The following is a 22647-nucleotide window of genomic DNA, read 5'->3' as shown; positions in this document are numbered from 1 at the left end:
AAGTTAATTTACAGTATTTTATGGCAAAATTCTCAGAGGGCCACCAGCAAGAGTTGGTGGTAGGACTCTGAGGCCACAGGACCACCAAAAGATATGTTGAGAAGTCGTGTGGATAGATACATCGCGGATCATTCAGTGAAAAAAGAGTGAATTGGTGACCCTGCTAGCGCATATATACAGGCAGGTTGTTGCATACTAATCTTCAACTGCTAGGAGCAAACAGGTAGCCTTTATGCTATCATGACGGGTACAGTTCACAACACTTTATCTTTAGTGATAAGAATAGGGATGATAGAAGAACTGTAATGATATTTTGGCCACATCTGAATTCAAAAACCAGTTGCACAATGCAAGAATTCATTTTTAAACGTTCGTGTCACTGTAATCAGGGAAGTAGTTTTTTACAGGATTATTCTTTCTGACCGAACACCTTCAAATTGCCTTTAAAATTTTCCCTTCTCCAAGCTAAGCAAATAAGAGAAAGCCTCGAGGTTGAACATAAGAATGGAAATGTATTGATGAACTGTGATTCTATAAGAAGTCTTTCAAGGTACCCAAAAATACTTTAAATGCGTCAAAACTTTGTGGGGCAAGATATCATTCCGAAGTACCTGTTGAATTAATTACACTTTCACACCAAAGTCCATTTCTCTTATTCTTACTTCCCAGAAACTTTCAATGTCCCCACGTGTATATTGCAAAACACAACCACAGTGTGTTCAGTCACACAGTTGGTGGTATTCAGACAGAACCTTTAACAAAAAACTTTTCAGTTAGAAAAAGCTTACTTGATTCTTATTTATTATTCAAAACACGGATCATTAAATATGTGCTGAATTTTTGATCAGGTCTACCAGTTATCTTCAACCATTACACAACATAGATATGGTCTAAACTTCAGAAGTGTAGAGGCGAAACGTGTCTTCGACACTCACCATCCCCTCCTCCGCCCAGTGGCTCCACCTACACGGCCTGCTCCACCACAGAGACCACCCACCATCGTAATGCAGTGATGTATACCACACAATGGGCAATCTTTTGATGACAGTTTTTTATCTTTAAATCTTGTGATTTTATTATCCATCGAAAGCCATTCATTAGTTCAGTTTTGACTTATACTGACTCTTTTCTTTACAAAATGTAATTTAAATCTCATTTATACTAATTTTATTAAAACCTGGAATTTACAGCCGATTTTACAGATCACCAGCTTTTTATGATTACTTTTTAAGGGTAGCACGGATTAGCAATCATTTTTGAGTTAGGAAAATGCTATCCTATGGATGTTTGTATTTAACATTTTTAATCTATCCTTACGGAGCACTTATCAATGTTTCCTTAAAAACTTAGATATCATAATCCTTGATTATCACTCTATTTAATTCAAATGTTCATTATGATAGACCTGTTACACTTTTGAGTAAGTCACAGATTCAATGTAGTTTAATATAGTAAAGTTAATCACTTTAGGGAAAAGTATAGTATAGATAAATAAAAGTGCTATTGACAACAGAGGAGAAGTTAGGCTAATAGAAAATCTTAACAGACTTAATTATACACACCGCCCCAACGGGCTAGGATTGTGAGACGAGAGACATTAAAGAGCCATTGTATAACAATGCCAAAGTGACATCTGGATGTTGAATCTTCTCAATTCTTTTTACTTTAATACTACATACATATCTATAATTTTAATCAGGGGGAGTAGGGCCCTGCACGCTGCTAGAAAAGATTTGGAGGTAATAATTTGGTAAATATATGTGTATTTCAAAACAAGTGACTATAAATTAAGCAAAACTTCTATGGCTATAATCTAATACCATTATATATCCTGAGAATATTTAATCTGATGCTTTCCCAAAGGCAGAAAGGTGGTATTGTGTTAGTGGCAATAGATTCAGGGCATTACTTTATTATAATAATCATTTAACCTTTAAAAGCAGTATCTCGTTCTGCCCCTTAAACCACTATCCTCTCTCTAGAATTACAAGTTGTTCTTAAGGGGTCAGTAAAGTCCTGGACAGCAACTACTACTACTTGATTGAGTAAATAAAGGAGCATGACAATATTTTTCAACAGTTATTTACATGCTATACGACATGTAGTTAAAACTGGTCCTGCTTCATAATTTAAACTTGAGTCAATATGCACAACACAGTGCTTAAAAAATATAAAGCTGTCTTAACTTCAGAGTAGCTGTGGTTTCTCCATGAAGAGCATTGTCAAAAAGGAGGATTTGTGGTTAACTGGTAAGTCATGCAGTAGGACTAACATGTTCATACAGGATTAGACTATTCATCCACAATACCTTCTCTTGTGGTTTCAAAGTAAGAAAACAAATCAGTTAGAAAAAGAACAATTGTTTCGTTTATGTATTATTATATTTTTTAAAAATAGTTACATGAGTAAAAAAAGACAGTAGATGGAAACAAAAGGACGTCCAAGATGAAATGCATGCATATTTGCGCATGAAAACTTTTTAAAAGCACTTATAAAAGCTCAAACTATAAAGAAAAAAAAGTACAAGGGACAACAGAAAGGCACGATCAGATAAATATATCAAGACTGAAAGAGGCAGAGCGAGAGAAGAAAAAAACTTTTAAAAAATTGGAATCAGATCTTACTAGAGAAAATAAAAGGAGAGTATAAACTCTATGCAAGCCAGTGTCACAAAAAAGGATATTAGGCAGGCCCAAAAAAAATTTGAAGAGCAACTAGCAATAAGACACAAAAACTAAACAGCAAAATATTATTAAAAATATATCAACACAGGAAGCCTGCCCAAGCAATCAGTGGAGTTTCTACTGGATGATCAAAGTGCTAAAGGAGCACCTTAAGGTACGCAACCTTTGCGGAGAAACTATATGAATTACTTTGCATCGTCTTCTCACTGCAGAGGAATTGAGGACGATTCCCACACCTGAGCCATTCTTTTTTGGTAAGAAAAAAGGAACTGGTCTCCAGATTTAGTGTCATATGAGGAAGTATTTGAGTACAAAATGGATTAAATTAAACAGTAATAAGTCCACCAGGTTACCGATAGGTATTTACCCCAAGAGAGTTTCTGAAGGAACTAAATATATGAAATTCCGCAGTGCTACTAACTGTGTTATGTCAACCTGTTGCTTTAAATCAGTCTCTGTGCCGATGATTGGACATAGCTATGTAATCGGCAATTTTTAAAAAAGGCTCCACTAAGCGTGAATCCTGGCAGTGAACAAGTCAATAAGCCTAACTCAGTACCCCAGTAAAATGGTGGAAAACGTTGGTAAAGACCAATATCAGACGATTTCAATAAATGAAACATATATTGGGGAGGAAAGTCAACAGGCTGTTGTAATGGATAAATCACAGCCTCACCAATCGATTAAAATTTCACTGAGGGTGTCCAAAGGCGTGTGATAAGGATGAGCCAGTGCATTAGTATACTTGAACTTTCTGAATCTCTCTGACAAGGTCCTCATCTAAGGATCTCTTAAGCAAGTAAAGTCAATTCTGGATTACAAAGGGAGTCTCTCACTCGGAATCTGTAACTGGTTATATTCACGATAGGAAACAAGAGCAGCGAATAAATGGTCAACTTTCACAGTGCAGAGAGGTACATAGCGGCGTCCCCCTCTGTACTGGGACAAATGCTATTCAATATATTTATGAGGAATATCTGGAAAATGGGTAAAGGACGAATTAGAAGGTAGCCAGAGATTGCACAGATTGATGCAAAATTATGCATACTAGATAGTTACAACCTCTAAAGCAGACTGTGAAAAATTTGAAGGGATCTCACGAACCAGCATCACTTGGCAACAAAAGGGTAGAAAGAAAGTTCAGTATTGATAAATGCAAAAGTAATGCCCAGGATGGAAAAGATCAATCCCAACCATCATTATAAAACGGATGAGACGCTAAATGCTTTACCCACTAAAAAACAGATCCTTGGAATTCATTTTGGATAGTCTCTCTGAGATAACTGCCAATGTGCAGCAGCAGTCAAAAAGCAAGCAATCTGGGAATCATTAGAAGGAGATCATATAAAAACATGAAAAAATCATAAGCCATGGCTACATAAATCCAGTGGTACTTATACGGGGGATTTTTGAATGCATCGCCACAACCCATGGAATAACTGTGTGGTAGTTTAGGTCAACCAGCTAAAAAAAAGATGTATTAGAAGTTGGAATTGAGTACAGAGGGGGATCCATTAGAGAGAAAGTAAGACAGAACAGTTCAAACTCAGAAAAAGAGACGACAAATAGAGGGGAGAGGATAAGGGATCTAAAATAAGTTCCATCACAGTGTGGAGAAAGCAAAAAAAAGGGGAGGTTCTTCCTTCGAGTGGTGCTCATACACTCATTTAGGTGTGTGCGCGCCGCGTGCAAGCCTCCGGAGAAAACTTTTTACGCACTACGCAACCACTCGGCGGAATCGGAATCTGGCATGCTCCGCCATGGAGTGCGCACACAGAACGGCGCGCATAAGTTCCCCGTTATTATGTGCAAGGTCAAACTCCTTAGTGCCGAGCCGACCCGGCCACCGCTTCAGTTCCTCCTACCAGCCGTGTCCAGTCCGTTGGAACAGTGGAGTGGCCAGTTGCCGTGACCTCGACACATTTTCCTCCTAGCTACTCGCTTATCGCTGTCTTAGTTAGTCTAAATGCGTATTGTTTCCATCAGTTAATATAGTTAATAGTTAGGAGTTAAATAGTGTTCAGTGATTTGTTCACCCAATGAAATGAATAGGCAGCAGGTTTAAAACAAAAGGAAGTACTTCTTCACACAATGCACATTCAACCTGTGGAACTCATTGCAAGGGAATGTTGTGAAGGCCAAAAATATAACTGGTTTCAGAAAAGAATTAGCTATGATGGATCTATCCCCCATGAACTTATAGGCAGGATGGTCAGGGACGCAACCCCGTGCTCTGCGTGTCGCTAGCCTCTGACTACCAGAAGTTGAGAATCAGCGACAGGGACGAATCACTTGATAAATGCTCTGTTCTGTTAATTCCCTCTGAAGCATCTGACACTGGCCACTGTTGGAAGATAGGATACTGGGCTAGATGGACTATTGGTCTGACACATGATGACCATTCTTACGTTTTATGAAGATGGCTGTGTATACATAAACTTGATTTCAGAATGTCAGGTATAAAATAGATGAATTGGAAGATAATTCTGGGTATTCATATATGCGTGAACATACTATGTGTGTCATTCGTTTTCAAATTTCCCGTTACTTCCACAAGAGATTCTTGAGTGAGAGTTAAAGTTGACATGTACTTGCTTGCAAGAAAGCACGTTCCAGAAAAATAAAACTGCAGACTTTTGGTGAGCCTTACAAAACAGGATAAATGTTGTACACAGTACATAAGTTAACAACTCGTATTTTTATTGTATTGAGCCATAGATGTACGTAGCAGTTAAATACATTTGAGTGAGGAGGACTAGGAAACATTTCTGTGGCAGTTTGATTTATTTTATTTTTTTTAAATGGCAGCTGTTTGAAACTTTTCCTGAATTTGGAATGTTAGAATAAATAATAAGGCAATGGATTATTGAACAGATAGAGGTGGCTAAAGGCATGTTAAAATTGCACGTGGCTGTGCAATTCAGCACATGGCTATAATTTATATATGCACACAATTACTTCTGTGTGTGTTTACACATCTATTATTCACAGTTATCTCTAAATGTATATTTTAAGTTAGAACATTGTAGAATACAAACCCTTTCACTCAATTTCTCAAGTTTAGATAGATATAAGAAAGTATGTTTGTTGTGCATCAGTCAAACTGTCAAAATCCAGTTTTGCCAGCATTTAGTAATCCGTAGTTTTAAGATGAATCATTCTGGTTTTGGTTAAAATAATTAACAGTTTTAGAAAGCAGCTAATACATGTTGCACTTTCTGCATATTATTATATGGTTAGTTTGCATCATATGTCCTTGCCAAGTATTTTTCTGTACAATGACAGAATCCTGTCTGTCCTACCTTCAGCCTAAGCTGTGAAAAAACTAGTGTCACTCAATGAGCATTGCAAATTATTATTTCATTCTTATATAACTAGTAAATAAAATTGTCATGCTATCTTTCATTTCCTGTCCTGGCCGTACATTCATCCCATTCTTTCTACCTTACTCGTTCCTTCTCTACTTCCCACGCGCAGCTTCATGCCTTCTGCCTTGCTGCTCCATATACTTGGAATAGGCATTCTCTGTATCTTCTTTCCAATCCTTCATAAAGCCATCTCTTTGAGCAATTCCTCCTTTCTTCCATCAAGCCTGTGACACCTCTCCTTGAACTGTTGTCCTGTGCCTCATTTTGTTTCTTTCATCTTGTTTAGAGTGTAAGCTGTTTGGACCTGATCTCTATTTATAATGCATGGTGTAGGTGGTACTGCATACTGTAAAAAATGTTGCAACACGTGGTATACAATAAATATCAAATGCTGTTCATAGACCCATGCAACACATACTGACACGAGTTAAGGATAGCTTTCATGTCCTCTTTAATTATAAATCGATATACTGGTATGCATGTAAGTTGAACCCTTCAGATCATTTTAAACATAAACACCTTATGTGATAGTTTTTCGCATAATTTTTTTTTCACCTTTTATCTCAGGCACTTTACATCTTCAGGGTCTCCTTGTACTGCTGTATGCTTTGAAGACTCCTAGTGGGACTCTAAGCTTTCCCACAGTGTAATTATGTCTTGCATCTGTATTAGGAGTAGGCTAGAACTCAAGGGTTTTTTTTGTCTTCAGCTTTTAGATATTACAAATGAATAATGCTTTTGCCTGATCATTCAAGCTATGATTGTCATTGGGCACCTTATAATAATAATAATGTAATAAATAAGATTAGCTTTCAGCTGTTTGGATTTCAGGATTCAGTTAGCTTATTTTGTAGTGCCTTACATATTTATGATTTAGAAACACATTAAGTAATTTCTTACAGAATATGAAGAAAGTTAATGATTGTGACTTGTCACCATTATATAATATTTTTTTCCTTTAGCAATAACAGGTTCTATACAGAGAATATTTCTGTTTAACTGTACAAAGGGCTAAAATTTGTCTTTGTCAGTTTAAAAACTATTGTTAAGATGGAGTTTAGTTTGAGGGTATATACAAGTCATGTAGAGTGAATATGTTACAGGGACATTGTCATTATCCCAAAAACAAATATTCTAAAACCAGGAAATTCATAATTAAGGTTTACCTTAAAAGAAATACAAACACATTAAGGTATGGAGATATTTTATATACCCACACAACCTTTACGCCACCTTGTGGTGATGTCATGAAATAACCAGACCGTTAAGGATCAGTGCATAATGTTTTTGTACTCCCAGATTAGGTTAAACCGATTTCAAAGACCTATTCCATTTCCCCCGACCCTTTTTTTTCTGGTATGTCTATGGGGCAGAATTAAGGTTGTCTGGATGCATTAGGACCTGGCAACCATTTTGAAAATGGGTAATTCTTTGTGGAATTCTGTTTAAAACAAAAATCTACATCTTTACTGAAGAAATTTTCAGTAATGAAGAAAAATTTTTAAAAAATTAATGGTCTTTTTTTGCCAAAGTTTTTTAACATAGGGTTCTAAATTTCTGAAAGGAACACTTGTAAAAAATTTTTCACTCTAATTAACAGATTTACTTGTTAAGTTTCAGAAAATTCATTCAGTACTCAAGAGTAAGTGCTGTAATTTAAGTATAAAACGCAATTCAGCCTTAACTATAGAACAGGGACTGGCGCTTCCATAATTTTGGCTGTATCTGCTGTTACTGTGCTAGGGTAGTAGTGCTCTCAATGTTATTTCCAGAGTGTTGGGACTGCTACTGTGCCAGTAGGCTTACACTGGGGGCAAGTATATAATGAAGGAATTGTGGGGGCAGCCAGTCTGGTAACTGGAAGACAGAAAGATGGGGAAAGTAATGTTCACACTGGACAAAATAAATTTTTAAAATGTTAGGAAACAAACTTAAACAAGCTTAAAGAAACTTAAAAAACCCCTCTTCTAAGGACTAGTGGAAAGTGGACATTGACTAAAGTGGCACCAGAATACTGTCATTAATCAAAACAGTAATTTGTTTGTTGTGAAAAATACACACACAACAAATTTCAACATTCTATGAGTAATAATTCATCCAGTATACACAAACAATGGATTACACCTGTCAGTTTCACTCCTTAAACGGTTGTTCCTTGAAAACATGGTTGTGAAGGAAATGGGAGACACTAGAAGAATTTCAGTCACAAGGCTCTTTTTAAGACAGACAAAGCAAATGTCAAATGGTATTTTCCTCCACACACTGCTATTTTAAAAAAAAATCAAGAGGTACACAAACTACAATAAAAGTGAAAAGTGATACTGTAACCCGAAAGACAGAATTTTAGTAGAGCTTTTTCACTACTGTTAAAATAGAAATCCTGGTGTAACCTTAACTATTAACATCAAGAGCCAGCAAACAGAGCTGCTAACAGGGGAGTTTCAGTGGGAGTTTCCAGGGGGAGGTTGCAGGGGAGACTAAGGCAGAGAAACCAACAAGCCAGATAAGGGAGGGGGCAGGGGTCCGCCCACAGCCCAGTGCTTTTTGGGGGCCTGTGGTGCGGTGTGTGGGATGGACTGCCAGGCACAGAGTTGGAAGGCCATGAGTGAGACAGAGGCAGCAGTGAGAGAGACACTGAGGATGACCGGATGTGGATGCTGTGGCATGTACATGGTCCTGGAGGGGACACTTGAAAGGAGTTTTGTCTGCATGAAGTGCCGCCTGATAGAGCTGCTGGAAGAAAAGATAAGAGGACTGGAGATGCAGGTGGAAACTCTGGCTGAGTTTAGAAGGGGGTTTGAGCAGATGATGGAACACAGACATGATGAGGCACAGGGGATAAGCTCAGACGACGTGCAGATGGAAGCAGGACCAAAGAATTCTGAGGAGACTGCTGGGTGAGGAAAGTGGACGGTGGAAGCATGTGACTAGGAGAACCAGGCAGAGGAAAAGACGGGCCAGCGACGGAGAAATAGAACTCAGGAACAGGTTTGCTGGGTTGGAAAATGAAGATGGAGCACAGCAGGTGCTCGCTGAAGGAGAGAGGCAAGGAAAAAGAGACGAGCAGCTAGTCCTGCAGAAGGAGGGGAGGAGTCATGGAGGCAACACCAAGTATGAGCCCCAGGAGGATTGCAAGGGCGAATACGAATCGAGAGGACTTGCGGCCAGCAGATGGGGGATAGACCGGAATCACACTGTCACCAGAAAAGGCAAGTCTACGTGATTGGAGACTCCTTACTGAGAAGAATAGACAGGCCTGTAACTAGAGCTGATCGGGAGAACAGAAGGGTGTGCTGTCTGCCGGGTGCTAAGATACAGGATGTGGACCTGAGGCTGAAAAGGATCCTAGCGGGAGCGGGAAAGAATCCGTTGATTGTCCTTCATGTGGGAACGAATGATACGGCTAGTTACTCGCTGGACTGTATCAAGGAGGACTATGCCAGACTGGGGAGAGCGCTCAAGGAAATCGAGGCTCAGGTGATCTTCAGTGGGATTCTGCCGGTTCCTAGAGAGGGCGACGAAGGAGAGTGTGACAAGATTATGACGATTAACAGATGGCTCAGGCAGTGGTGCTATAAGGAGGGCTTTGGATGTACGGTCATTGGGAAGCATTTACGGACAGACGACTGTTCTCTCGGGATGGACTTCACCTAAGTAAGGAGGGAAATAGACTTCTAGGATGGAGGCTCGCCGACCTCATTAAGAGAGCTTTAAACTAGGAAGTTGGGGAGATGGTTGGGAGATGTCCAGGAGATCTCCACGCCGGAATTTAACCTGGAGGGAAGTAAACAAAGTGAGAGGGGATACGCTTGTGGATGGACCGAAGAATTGACCCAAGAGAGGAAAAGCGGTGTAGAAACTAGACTAACAGGTGATGCTGGTGGTAGAATGTCTGTGCACAACGGGGTAAAGAATGTCACTGACGCCAAACGCAAAATTAAAATGTCTGTACACTAATGCGAGGAGCCTAGGTAACAAGATGGAGGAACTGGAGCTACTGGTGCAGGAAGTGAAACCGGATATATTATAGGGATAACAGAAACCTGGTGGATAGTACTCATGACTGGAGTACAGGTATTGAAGGCTATGTGCTGTTTAGAAAGACAGGAAGAAAGGCAAAGGTGGTGGAGTAGCATTGTACATCAATGATGAGGTTAACTGTAATGAAATAAGAAGTGATGGAATGGATAAGACAGAGTCTGTCTGGGCAAAAATCACACTGGGTAAAAAGCTACTAGAGCCTCCCCTGAGATAGTGCTTGGGGTGTGCTACAGACCGCCGGGATCTGATTTGGATATGGATAGAGACCTCTTTAATGTCTTTAATGAAGTAAACACTAAGGGGAAATGTGTGATCATGGGAGACTTCAACTTCCCAGATATAGACTGGAGGACAAGTGCTTGCAAGAATAATAGGGGTCAGATTTTTCTGGATGTGATAGCGGATGGATTTCTTCACCAAGTAGTTGAAGTACCGACAAGAGGGGATGCCATTTTAGATTTGGTTTTGGTGAGCAGTGAGGACCTCGTAGAAAGAAATGGTGGTAGGGGACAACCTTGGTTCGAGTGATCATGAGCTGATTCAGTTCAAACTAGATGGAAGGATAAACAAACGTAGATCTGGGATTAGGGTTTTTGACTTCTCAAGGGCTAATTTTAAAGAGTTAAGGAATTAGTTAGGGAAGTGGATTGGACGGAGGAACTTGTGGATTAAATGCGGAGGAGGCCTGGAATTACTTTAAGTCGAAGCTGCAGAAACTGTCGGAAGCCTGCATCCCAAGAAAGGGGAAAAAAACCATGGGCAGGAGTTGTAGGCCAAGCTGGATGAGCAAGCATCTCAGAGAGGGGATTAGGAAAAAGCAGAAAGCTTACAGGGAGTGGAAGAAAGGCGGGATTAGCAAGGGAAGCTACCTTAGTGAGGTCAGAACATGTAGGGATAAAGTGAGGAAGGCTAAAAGCCATGTAGAACTGGACCTTGCAAAGGGAATTAAAACCAATAGTAAAAGGTTCTACAGCCACATAAATAAGAAGAAAACAAAGAAAGAAGAAGTGGGCCGCTATAACACTGAGGATGGAATGGAGGTTAAGGATAACCTAGGCATGGCCCAATATCTAAATAAGTACTTTGCCTCAGTCTTTAATAAGACTAGTGAGGAGTTTAGGGATGATGGAGGGATGATAAACGGGAATGAGGATATGGAGGTGGATATTACCGCATCTGAGGTAGAGGCCAAACTTGAACAGCTTAATGGGACAAAATCGGAGGGCCCGGACAATCTCCATCCAAGGATATTAAAGGAACTGGCGCATGAAATTGCGAGCCCGTTAGCGAGAATTTTTAATCAATCGGTAAACTCAGGGGTTGTACCGTACGACTGGAGAATTGCTAACGTAGTTCCTATTTTAAGAAAGGGAAAAAAAGTGATCCGGGTAACTATAGGCCTGTTAGCTTGACGTCTGTAGTATGTAAGGTCTTGGAAAAAATTTTAAAGGAGAAAGTAGTTAAGGACATTGAGGTCAATGGTAATTGGGACGAATTGCAACATGGATTTACTAAAGGTAGATCGTGCCAAACCAACCTGATCTCCTTCTTTGAGAAGGTGACGGATTACTTAGACAAAGGAAATGCGGTAGATCTAATTTACCTCGATTTCAGTAAGGCATTTGACACGGTTCCACATGGGGGAACTGTTAGTTAAATTGGAAAAGATGGGATGAATATGAAAGTTGTAAGGTGGATAAGGAACTGGTTAAAGGGGAGACTCCAGCGGGTCGTACTGAAGGGTGAACTGTCAGGCTGGAAGGAGGTTACTAGTGGAGTCCCTCAAGGATCGGTTTTGGGACCAATCTTATTTAACCTTTTATTACTGACCTTGGCACAAAGAGCGGGAATGTGCTAATAAAGTTTGCGGATGACACACAAAGCTGGGGGTATTGCTAACACAGAGAAGGACCGGGATACTATACAGGAAGATCTGGACCACTTGTAAACTGGAGTAATAGTAATAGGATGAAATATAATAGTGAAAAGTGCAAGGTCATGCACTTAGGGATTAATAATAAGAATTTTAGATATACATTGGGGACGCATCAGTTGGAAGCAACAGAGGAGGAGAAGGACCTTGGGGTATTGGTTGATAGCAGGATGTCTATGAGCCGCCAATGCGATATGGCCGTTAAAAAAGCAAATGCGGTTTTAGGGTGCATCAGGCGAGGTATTTCCAGCAAGGATAAGGAGGTGTTAGTACCGTTATATAAGGCGCTGGTGAGACCCCACCTGGAATATTGTGTGCAGTTCTGGTGTCCCATGTTTAAGAAGGATGAATTCAAACTGGAACAGGTTCAGAGACGGGCTACTAGGATGATCCGAGGAATGGAAAACCTGCCTTATGAAAGGAGACTCAAAGAGCTTGGCTTGTTTAGCCTGGCCAAAAGAAGGCTGCGGGGGGATATGCTTGCTCTATATAAATATATCAGGGGGATTAACGTTAGGGAGGGAGAGGAATTATTTAAGCTTAGTACTAATGTAGGCACAAGGACAAATGGGTACAAACTGGATATTAGGAAGTTTAGACTTGAAATTAGACGAAGGTTTCTAACCATTAGGGGAGTGAAGTTCTGGAACAGCCTTCCGAGGGAAGTAGTGGGGGCAAAAGACTTATCTGGCTTTAAGACTAAGCTTGATAAGTATATGGAGGGGATGATATGATGGATAGTTTAATTTGGGCAATTGATCTTGGATTATCAGCAGATAAGTCTGCTCAATGGTCTGTGAGGGGATGTTGGATGGGATGGGATCTGAGTTACTGCAGAGAATTCTTTCCTGGGTGCTGGCTGGTGAGTCTTGCCCACATGCTCAGGGTTTAGCTGATCGCCATATTTGGGTCGGGGGAAGGAATTTTCCTCCAGGGCGGATTGGCAGGGCCCTGGAGGTTTTCGCCTTCCTCTGCAGCGTGGGGCATGGGTCACTTGCTGGTGGATTCTCTGCAGCTTGAGGTCTTCAAACCACAATTTTGAGGACTTCAATAACTCAGTCATGGGTTAGGGGTTGTTATAAAAGTGTATGGGTAGGGTTCTGTGGCCTGCTTTGTGCAGGAGGTCAAACTAGATGATCATGTTGGTCCCTTCTGACCTACGAGTCTATGAGTCTATTAGTGGTGGACGTTGGGTTCATTTGATCCAGGGGTTCCCAATATATGGTTCCCCACATTATGATCTTTTAATTTTCAGTGTTTTAAAATCCATGTGTCTATTGGTATGCCACAACAGAGTCAGAGGTATACTTGCTGTAAATTTAGTGTCATTTAGTCCAAAATTTCTCAAATAAAATCTCCCATAGGGAGCTGATTTTAATTCAAATTGCTCTAAAACTCGCTTGCACAGTGAGAGTTTTTTGAAAACTTGTATTCCACACTGGGAGCTGAGGTAAACATTGGGAGAGGGGGTCGGAGAACACTCGAGTAGATGAACGAGTCAGTTCACACCTCTGCAGTGAGGAAGATTGTGCAAAGTCCCTTCCTCCTACACTAGCCCCTGAGTTAGAGTCTGGGGCTTCCCGCCAACTGGTAGATGTATTCAGAGCCCATCAGTTACTGCTTTCCTCACTCCCTTGCTGAAGGCTTGGAGGGGATACAGGAAGAACAGAACTGGTAGCTTAGTGGCAGTGAGATGTTCCCAGGAAGCCTTCTTTTGCTCCCCAATCATGCCCTCCTCTCAACCACACCTTCCTCAAAAAAATAAAGGAAATTCACTTCTTTAACACAGAGTTATGGTTGGTAGCAGTGCCTTGTCCCCTTCCAGAATACTAAGTGCACCGATACTTAAACCTCTGAAAACCAGGAAATACAGAATTAACTTACACACCAGTCCCACTCACAGCATTAACAATGCCCACTTTGAGTGAGTCTCCATCCTGCTCCTGGCAAATTTTTGTAGCACTCTGTCCTTCCACATGCTGTGGAACACTCTGGGAATACAGCATACGGGTATGGAGGAGAAATCATCAATATGTGGCTTCACTAAGGCAAAAGTTGCATTTAAGGCAGTCTTAGTGAAGACTAGCTGACTCTGCCTGGCCTCTACTTGACCACCAAGATCTACTAATGAAAAGGACTATATAAGAGCTAGGTAATAATAATATAATATTTACTCTGCACAAATCACTCTATAGGTCCCAGATGTTACTGTCCCTTTATCCATATCCTAAGGATTGCCTCTGGAACATCCCCTGCTCTTGGGTCTGTCTTGTAGTGCGGTGTTGTGTGCCACCAGACTACTGTTTTCACAACCCAAATAACTCGGAACAGAAACAAGAGTCCCTCATGCCTTTGGGCACAGCCATACTTCTCTTCATATTTTAGTGTGAACTGTGGGAACCTACTGCAAGATATAGCTGCCGCTAATACAGTGAAGGGCTGTTGGTGTGCATACAAATGAATGAAAGAATACAGTTTTGAAGAACGCCATATACCTGGTAAAATATCACATGTACTTATTCATTCCTCATGTCTGCTTAGTATAGGGCAGCCCAGGCTGAAACACTGGGCTCATCTACATGGAGAAATTGATGGGCAGAACTAAACCCCTGTGTGGACACATTATTTCAGAGTAAAAGTGACTTTTTTATGGTATAATTACTCCCACATAACTACAGCAGTATAATATAATTAAGATATTTTGAAAGAGTGCAAGGCTCTGCCAGTCAACTTTAATTGTGCCTTAACAAAATTTTTAGGCAGTGAATATAGCAGACATTTAAATTCTCTTTAACAAAAATGTAAAACTGAAACCACATAATATTTCTAAACATTAACTCAATTGTTGAGTTATTTCCAGTTAGTGTGACTTTCTTGTGCTGCTGCAGTTGGTAAGAGTGCAATATGGTTAGGCCAGTTAAAAATACCTTAAATATGAAAGCTCTTTTGTATGTTATGTCCTGTATGTTTCTGCCTCTTTTCAGTCTTCTGCTTTCCTTATGCAATATACAGCTTCTCTTCTTTCTCTGAAAAGGTCTTGGAGCTCCTCCCAGTCCCGGGGTAGCTAGGAGAGAAATAGAAGGTAACATAATGATTTTTGCATGGTAGAAGTGAATCTTTAAATTAATATCTGAATGACATTAGTGTCCTCGCTGCTTAAAGACATTCTTGCTGTTTAAATCCAACAATTTGTTGTGTAACTCCTAAACTTTTTTCTCCTTCTATAGTATATTTTTTCCAGACTGTTTTTCTGTTTAATTACTTGCATTTATTGGTTGCTTGCAACTTTATATTGTGAGTCAAAATTCACTCATGAAAGATTAAGTGAAAAAATTAAACCATGGTAATGAGAACTTTCAAGATTTAATCTCAGAATTGTTTAAAATAATTCAGAAGGGTGTATGTATGTGTGCAGGGGTGGGTTAAGGTGAAATCTTTTAAATAGGTGCTTATAGGTATCTGGCAGAAGACTTAGGAATAAAGAATATTTAATTTGTGACTAAAGCAGGGCTCTAGCAAGTTCTTTTTTTCTCTTAAAGAACTGAATGTCGTGTACTTTCAAGGGAGTAATTTTCATTAAAATAATTTAGCACACTGAAAATAAAGTATTGCCACAGTGGGAGAGGCTACCTACCCTGCATACATGCCTGTTTCGAACGGGATCATACTCAGGACAGCTAGACCCTCCCCTCTACTGCCGTGGCTATGCTCAATCTTTAGCATGCTAGCTTAATTGGAGTTAGCATGGGTATGTCTACTCCAACTGGAAATTACACCTTCTAGCTCTAATGTAGACATACCCTAAGGCCATCTCTATGTTAGAGAGCTTACAGCCGCATAGCTGTTCCGCTACAGCTGTGCTACTGTCAATCTCCTGTATAGCCGCTCCGTGCCGATGGGAGAGAGCTTCCTGTCCACATAATTCAGCCCACCCCCAATGAGTGGCGGTAACATGTCTCCCACCAACATAGTGCTGTCCACACTAGCGCCTCTGTTGGTGTCACTTATGTTGTTCAGAGGGAGGTTTTTCAAACCCTCTGAGCAGCATAAGTTTTACCAACAAAAGTGCTAGTGTAGACATAGCCTTTGAGAGCAGAATTATCTGCCAATTGGAGCAAATTTAACCTATTAAGAGCTTCCTGTCTTGAGATTAGACAGACCCATTATTCGGCCTCCTTCAAGTTACCATATCTGACATTCTACCTGGGACCTTCATGATTAGTAGGCAGTAGATCTGTCACTAGTGAGCCTCTCTCCCTTCCTGAGGCATTCAGAGGTGTGTTTGTGTCAGTTGGAAATTATTATTATTATTATTATTATTATTTTACATATTTTTCACTTCATAATTCGAATGTTGCATTCAAGGCTGATCATCAGAATCATCATTCAGATGTTGACCTCACTGTCAAAATGTTGTGTTCAATAACATGAGGAAGTTAGAGCCAGGAATCTGTACATAAATTCTTTAACTCACTGAACAATATACAGTTAGACAGACTTTATTGAGACTGTTTTTGAATCAGCTCCTCTTCCTGAAACTTACTCTTTTTGAAGACATTGCTGCCAGAGTTGCTGCAGAATATGCTATACAGTACAGCAACTTCCCTCTAACAGAGGCAGTCTTAACCCTAATATCAATGACATAGGCAATATCTGCAGAAAGATCTCACACAAAGGTTTTTCCATCACTAATGCAATCCTATTGTTCCCATTTCTGTTAGTGATAACATACCATTATTGCGTAATATCAGTTTGCACCTGATCTGTCAATGAAAATCTCATTTGTGACTGATTTTTCTTCATGCTTCAAAGTTCAAAAAAGCCCCGGAACACAAAGAAAAGATAACTTAGGTAATACAGATAATGTTTGTTTTGTATTAATTATATTACAGAAAATTTCAACTTACAAATATGTCCTAAACCAATGGTCTCTAATGGCTTTGTTACAGTTCGTAGTCAGCCTCCGCCTCCAGCTGGATTCACAAGCACAGGAACTGCTGGATATAGTGCAGCCAGACCGGTAGGCATTCAAACTTTAAACCTCCTTTTAAAGTTTTTACACTGTATTAGTTAGTTGAGAGGTTTTCTTAGGAATGGTGTTATGGATGAGAGATATGTAAAATTGAGTGGATATCTTACAAGTTGTGTGAGGAGACACAATTTTAAATCACATTCCTGCTGTGTTCAGACGGTAAATACACCAATAAAGATTTTGAGCTGACTCTTTATTGCCTTAGACCTTTATATAGTAATTTACACATGCATAGTATATATAAAACTTTATCAAATCAGAGTGATTGTGCTTTATGTCCACTTTTAAATAATTACACGATGTGTGAAGCAGAATCAGACACTTTATAGTTATTTTGTATGTTTTATAATCTTGTTTAAAATGAGATGATTTGGAAGGATAGGATTTATCATCAGTGCTTATGTGCGTTCTGAAGTCTACAATTAATTGATATATAATAGTGGGTGTACCTTGATTTTAATCAACCTTAACACATTGCCTGGGATCTTTGTATAACAGTGAAGGACTCGGTTGAATGTACAGTGGCCTTTAGTTCCTCTTTGTGCAGTGTTAGTGTGACCAAATTGAAATACTGTGTACAGTTTTCAGTAGTTTGGGTACTTCTCTACAAGTAAGAAATCAAAAAATAGAGAGAGGGTCAAGAAAAGGGCAACTCATATTATCAAAATTGGATGCAATGACCTATGAGCAGGCAAGCTTGACAGCTACTGGTCAAAGGACTAAACTTGCTAACCAAAGGCTGACATGAAAAATTGTTGTTGGAGCAACAACTGACATTCAGGGGTGAAGGTCAGCTCATAGCTGGTGGTCTTCAGGGCTCCACTATTTATATCACTGCTTGGTAGTAAGTTTCAGATAAATTTGAAGCCACCCACATCTCTGGCTCCTAGAAGGGAAAATGAACACTTGCAAACTCTTGATTTCTTCCCACCTGCCCCAGAAGCCTCCTAATTGTGAGAGGGACTTGACTGCTCTGTCTCATTCACCAGCAGTGAGTTGGCAAATACTTTTTTCCAAGAGTTGCCTCTGGGGAAAAATTAAAAGGTGTTAGATGTTGTGGCAAACTCAGACTGCACAGCTGTAAGAGAGTGGTGGAATCCATACTAGAATAGTAAAGACCCTTTTCTCCATGAGCTGAAAAGAGGCTACCTCAAGTCAGCTAGCGATGCCTGAGTCTAATTAAGGGCTTCCTGTGACCTTTAAAAACCCCTCTTCTGGTGAGAGAGAGAGGTGGAGAGATGAGAGAGAACCTGCAGCAGGGAGAAGAGACTTCTCCTGGGTGGAAAGCTTCTCTCCTCCCAGCAACCAAGCTAATTGCCAGTTTGGGGAAGAACTGGCATCCAGCATCACAAGGCAACATCCCAGAGAGGTGACAGGGAAAGGTATTCCTTTGTTCTGTTGTGAATTTGTTTCTTTGGTTTGGCTAAAGAGTACTACTCCCTGGGCCTTGTAAATATTGGGGAGGGAGGTGGGTGGGAAATACCCAAGTGAAGAATAAAACCTTCCTTAGTGGAACTGATTTACTCCAGTCGTTCTTCCACAACCCCCCACCCCTGACAAAGGGGGAAAATGCTGAGCCCAAGAGGGCAAAGGAGGTGCCGTGCCACAACATATACATTTTGTTAAAAAGACTGCTAAGATGTGATAACTGTCTACAGATATCGGAGATAATTGTTTAAAGTATTTACTGGGTTGTGAAAGGCTTGTATTTATTATGACATTTGCATGAAAAACAGGAGCTCCTTCTGTTTGTTCCTCACTGCAATCACAATAGCCATTTCAGAAGAAAAGAAACTGCAGTAGCATATTCTAGATAGAATATTTTTGTGTGCATTTGAGGCATTAAGTGCCCATCAATTTATGAAAGAGAGCAGCTATGGAATAAACTTGTTAAAGGGAATTTAGGCTAAATATAAGGAAATATTTTTGAAAACACGTAGGCTGTATTTTGATCTTCTAAAGGAAGTTGTAGGGAATTCCATCAAAAGAGACATTTACAAAATGCTTGGAGCTATACGGGGTTAAGGTGATGATGGTTTTTTTGTATTGGTGTCTGCCGATACATTCTGTTTCCTAGTGAACTGACAGGAGAGAGGCAGATCCAGATCAATCACTTTTTGGCTTTGGAGTTAAGCTCTGTCGCCTTAATTTCTTGGATATTCATAGCACTTTTTTTCAAGTTTGCTGCTTTTTGTTTTGTTTAGATAATTTACTTAAATTTCTAAATTGACTCCTTGGGCTTTCGTTGGCTATTAGAGAATGTTGTCTTCCTTCTCTAAGGCACCTCAGCAGTGCTCCTCTTTGGATAGGCTCGCAAAATGACTGACAAGACAGAGGCCAAGGCTAACAGTCCTGAGAGACTGCTTAGGGCATGTCTGCATGGTAGGACAATGCACACTGTGGGAGTGTGACTTCTAAAGCACTCTCATATATTGTGCATTAATTGGTCTGCCTAGACTCTGCTGGTGTGCACCAGGGAATTTTTAGATAGTATTGTTTTAAACAGCACTATGTTAAAGAGCACTAGAGAACTATTAGTGCATATCTGCAGAGTTTACATGGACCAATTAAGGTTCAATGTGTTAGTGCCCTTTAGAGATCACACCCCTGTAGTGCGCATTACCGTACTGTGTAGACATGACCTTAGCCTGCATAGATCTCCTCTTAGGAGGTTCTGAAGGGAATTTTTGCCTCTCCTGCAAATAGCACCAAAGTTTTCTTCCATTATCAATACAACACAAGAACTCAATAGGCTACCACCAAGTCAATACTTAGGTTAGATCACCAAGTTCTAGGCAGGAGATAATCAGTTCTGAGATCTCTTCAATCCACATGGCTTGATGACATAGCTGCTGACCAGGAGGAAGATGTGTTTGGAAAGAAACCATTGAGGAAAACTCCTTGCTAGCCATAAAGTTGAATCTGAGTCATCTATCCTCCACAAGACCAGAAATGTAGATATCTCATTGTGGGCGCACTTCATACCACCTTAGCTAGTGAGAGAGCAAAGATCCTGCCAAGAGAAAGCAGAGGTTATTTTCAATCTTCAGTTGTTGTTCCTGGACAACTACTACTGAATCAACTTTCCTGCTGCCTCAGACCTGACTAGTGCAAGGATCTTGAGGTAATTTTCAACAATCTGGCCTTCATTGTTGCACCAGAAGTGTTAAACTGGCTGTTTTCATTTCTGAGGAAACCAAGACACAGTTTGAGCCATGGGAGAAATCTTTTCCTGTCCCTTTTCTGGAGCTGACATGAGACTGTTGATTACTAACCAAAAAGGGATACTCCAAAGAAGTTGTTAAAACGGGCTGGCATCTAGCAAAGATTCCACCAATAGTTCCTATTCCAGGAAATAGCTTTAATTCAACCATTGCTGTTTAGATGAATAAATGAGATCAAAATCAACATTTTGTACCACTTTTTTCAAAAATAATTAAATTTGAGGCTAAAAGCCAGTTCCTGGAAGGTCCACATCTTGGCAATTGCCAGCATGATTCAGTAAAACAAACCAAATCTCATCCCTTCCTATCTGTATGTAAAGGATTTCTTAAAGCCCTAACCCCACCACTCATTCAACTCTCAGAGCTCAATTTCCTTATTTTCTTTGCCTTACACAGCCTTTCTGGCAGCAGTTATTTCTGCTAGAAGACTTTAAGAATTAGAGACAGCCACGGTGTCCTATTATTGCTTATTTCATGAACACTGAGTGGTTTTAAGGACTGCTTCAGCCTTTATTTCTATTCTGTTCTGATTAGGAGGAGCCTGTATAGGTTTCCTAAGGAAAACAACTTCTTTTATAGATCTTGGAATATAATCCTATAGTCCTAAATATCCATTTCCTAAACATCCAAAGGAACAGAAGTGAACTTGTTTCTTGGGATGGATTTTATTCTAACAAAACTTGTTTCTTAAAAACTACCTTGGTTGGTTGGGTTTTTTTGTTTGTGGTGGTGGTGTGTGGTGGTGTTTGCCGCTTGGCAGTCAAAAGGAAGAAAGCGATATATTTTTTGATGCTTGATAGCTTAAAGCATTTAGAAGTCACTGGATGGATTTAACCCAGGTATACTGGACAACGGCCATTGTCTTCTAAACATTGTCTTCTAAATCTAGTAAATGTATTAGGCCAGATTAAGGGTGATTTCTTCTTCTTCTTTTTTTAAGACACAGTTGTACGAGGAATTGTGTATAAGTTTTTTGTTCCAAAAAAATCCCTGGGACATTCTCACTGCTGTTAAATCTCACAGTAGAATTGGCAACAATGGATAAACTGGGGACAGAAAACATTTGCTTTACGTGATCATTCGTTTTCTTCTGGTATCCATTCTTGGCAGCATGACTCACACCACATGCAGTTTATAGGCATGTGTGTTCTTTCAAATTATATTCCTCTTTGTAATAGTTTCATATTTCTCCTTTAATGCTCTGCTCTATAAGTTCATCAAAAAAGGATATCCAATAGCCAACATATTTACTGGCGCTCTTTGGTTAGGCAGAATGTCTCCATCCTGCCTGGAGACAGTGTACCCACATGAAAGATTTGCAGACATGGGTTCTAAAGAATAAGTCTCATGTCATGCATAACATTTTCTGTACTGCACATCACAAAACCTATATTTCTTGAGACCACAGAACAAAAGTTTGAAGCCACCTATGTGACTCCCACTTCTCTGGGTAAATGACTGTCTTTTTATTATGTGTTTGTACAGTTCTGAGAACAGTAGGGCTTCTAGTCTATGACTGGGGGCCCTTGGCACTGCTGCAATACAAAAAAAAAAAAAAATAAATCAGTCATTCAGCAGGAGATCACTTCAATTCCAGAAGTATAGCTTAAGTTTTTATTTTTACCAATTATTATTTCAGACGGTTCCACCCCGAGCCGGAGTTATTAGTGCACCACAAAGCCATGTCCGACCATCTGTGGGGAGGCCAACACCTGAAACCCAAACCAAGCCAGCTGAACCACCAAGAGGTAATACTATACTTTAGAAGAAAAAGAAATGTAATGTACTGTTTAATGGAAAATCTAGACTGGCTGCCTTATTACCCTATCCAAACCTACCCCACTCTTACCTTTGACTTGCTTCCAACTGAAAAAGTCATCCATTTCCTTTTGAAAATGAAGATTCTTGCATGTAATAATGTATGGCCATTCCTCATAATTAAGGCTGCAAGTTTGTCATGAAAGTCACGAAAGTCACGGATTCCATGGCTTTCCGTGACTTCCGGGATTTCTGCAGCTACTGGTGCACCTGGCTCAGAGGCAGCTCAGGCAGCCCCTGCGCCAATCACACTGGCTGCTGCTGGAGCAGTCTTGGGCCACTGTGCCCCCCTCGCCCCCAGCGGAAGAGTTGGGGGTGGGGCACAGGATGGGATGAGGTGGGCTCTGGGCGTCGCTTACCTGGGGGGCTCCCTGCAAGTGATGACATTCCCCTCCCTCAGCTCCATCCTAGGTGGAGGCATGGCCAGGCAACTCTGTGCGCTGCCTCCACCCAGAGCACTGGCTTCACAGCTCCCATTGGCTGGGAACTGCGGCCAATGGGAGTGGCGGGGGCGGTGCCTGCAGCCATGACATTTACTAAAAATATC

General features: G+C 40.3%; 1 protein-coding gene across 13 annotated transcripts in view; it reads left to right on the top strand.

Moving 5' to 3' along the window:
- SYNJ1 (synaptojanin 1) overlaps positions 1-22647 on the top strand; it is a 145589-nt gene that overhangs the window by 107592 nt on the left and 15350 nt on the right. For 6 of the 13 annotated variants that reach the window (XM_075073445.1, XM_032794935.2, XM_075073469.1 and 3 more), the window contains 4 exons: positions 15061-15108; positions 16839-16877; positions 16976-17046; positions 21922-22030. In XM_075073445.1, coding sequence (XP_074929546.1) covers positions 15061-15108; positions 16839-16877; positions 16976-17046; positions 21922-22030 — 267 coding nt within the window. The remainder of the gene's footprint in view (positions 1-15060; positions 15109-16838; positions 16878-16975; positions 17047-21921; positions 22031-22647) is intronic. The other 7 variants (XM_032794934.2, XM_032794933.2, XM_032794932.2 and 4 more) reach the window with 2 other exon arrangements.

This window comes from Chelonoidis abingdonii, chromosome 1 (genome assembly GCF_003597395.2).
Source record: "Chelonoidis abingdonii isolate Lonesome George chromosome 1, CheloAbing_2.0, whole genome shotgun sequence".
NCBI classification, from domain to species: domain Eukaryota; kingdom Metazoa; phylum Chordata; order Testudines; family Testudinidae; genus Chelonoidis; species Chelonoidis abingdonii.
The sequence above is the reverse complement of the archived record's forward strand: the minus strand, read 5'-3'. Positions and strand labels throughout refer to the sequence as shown.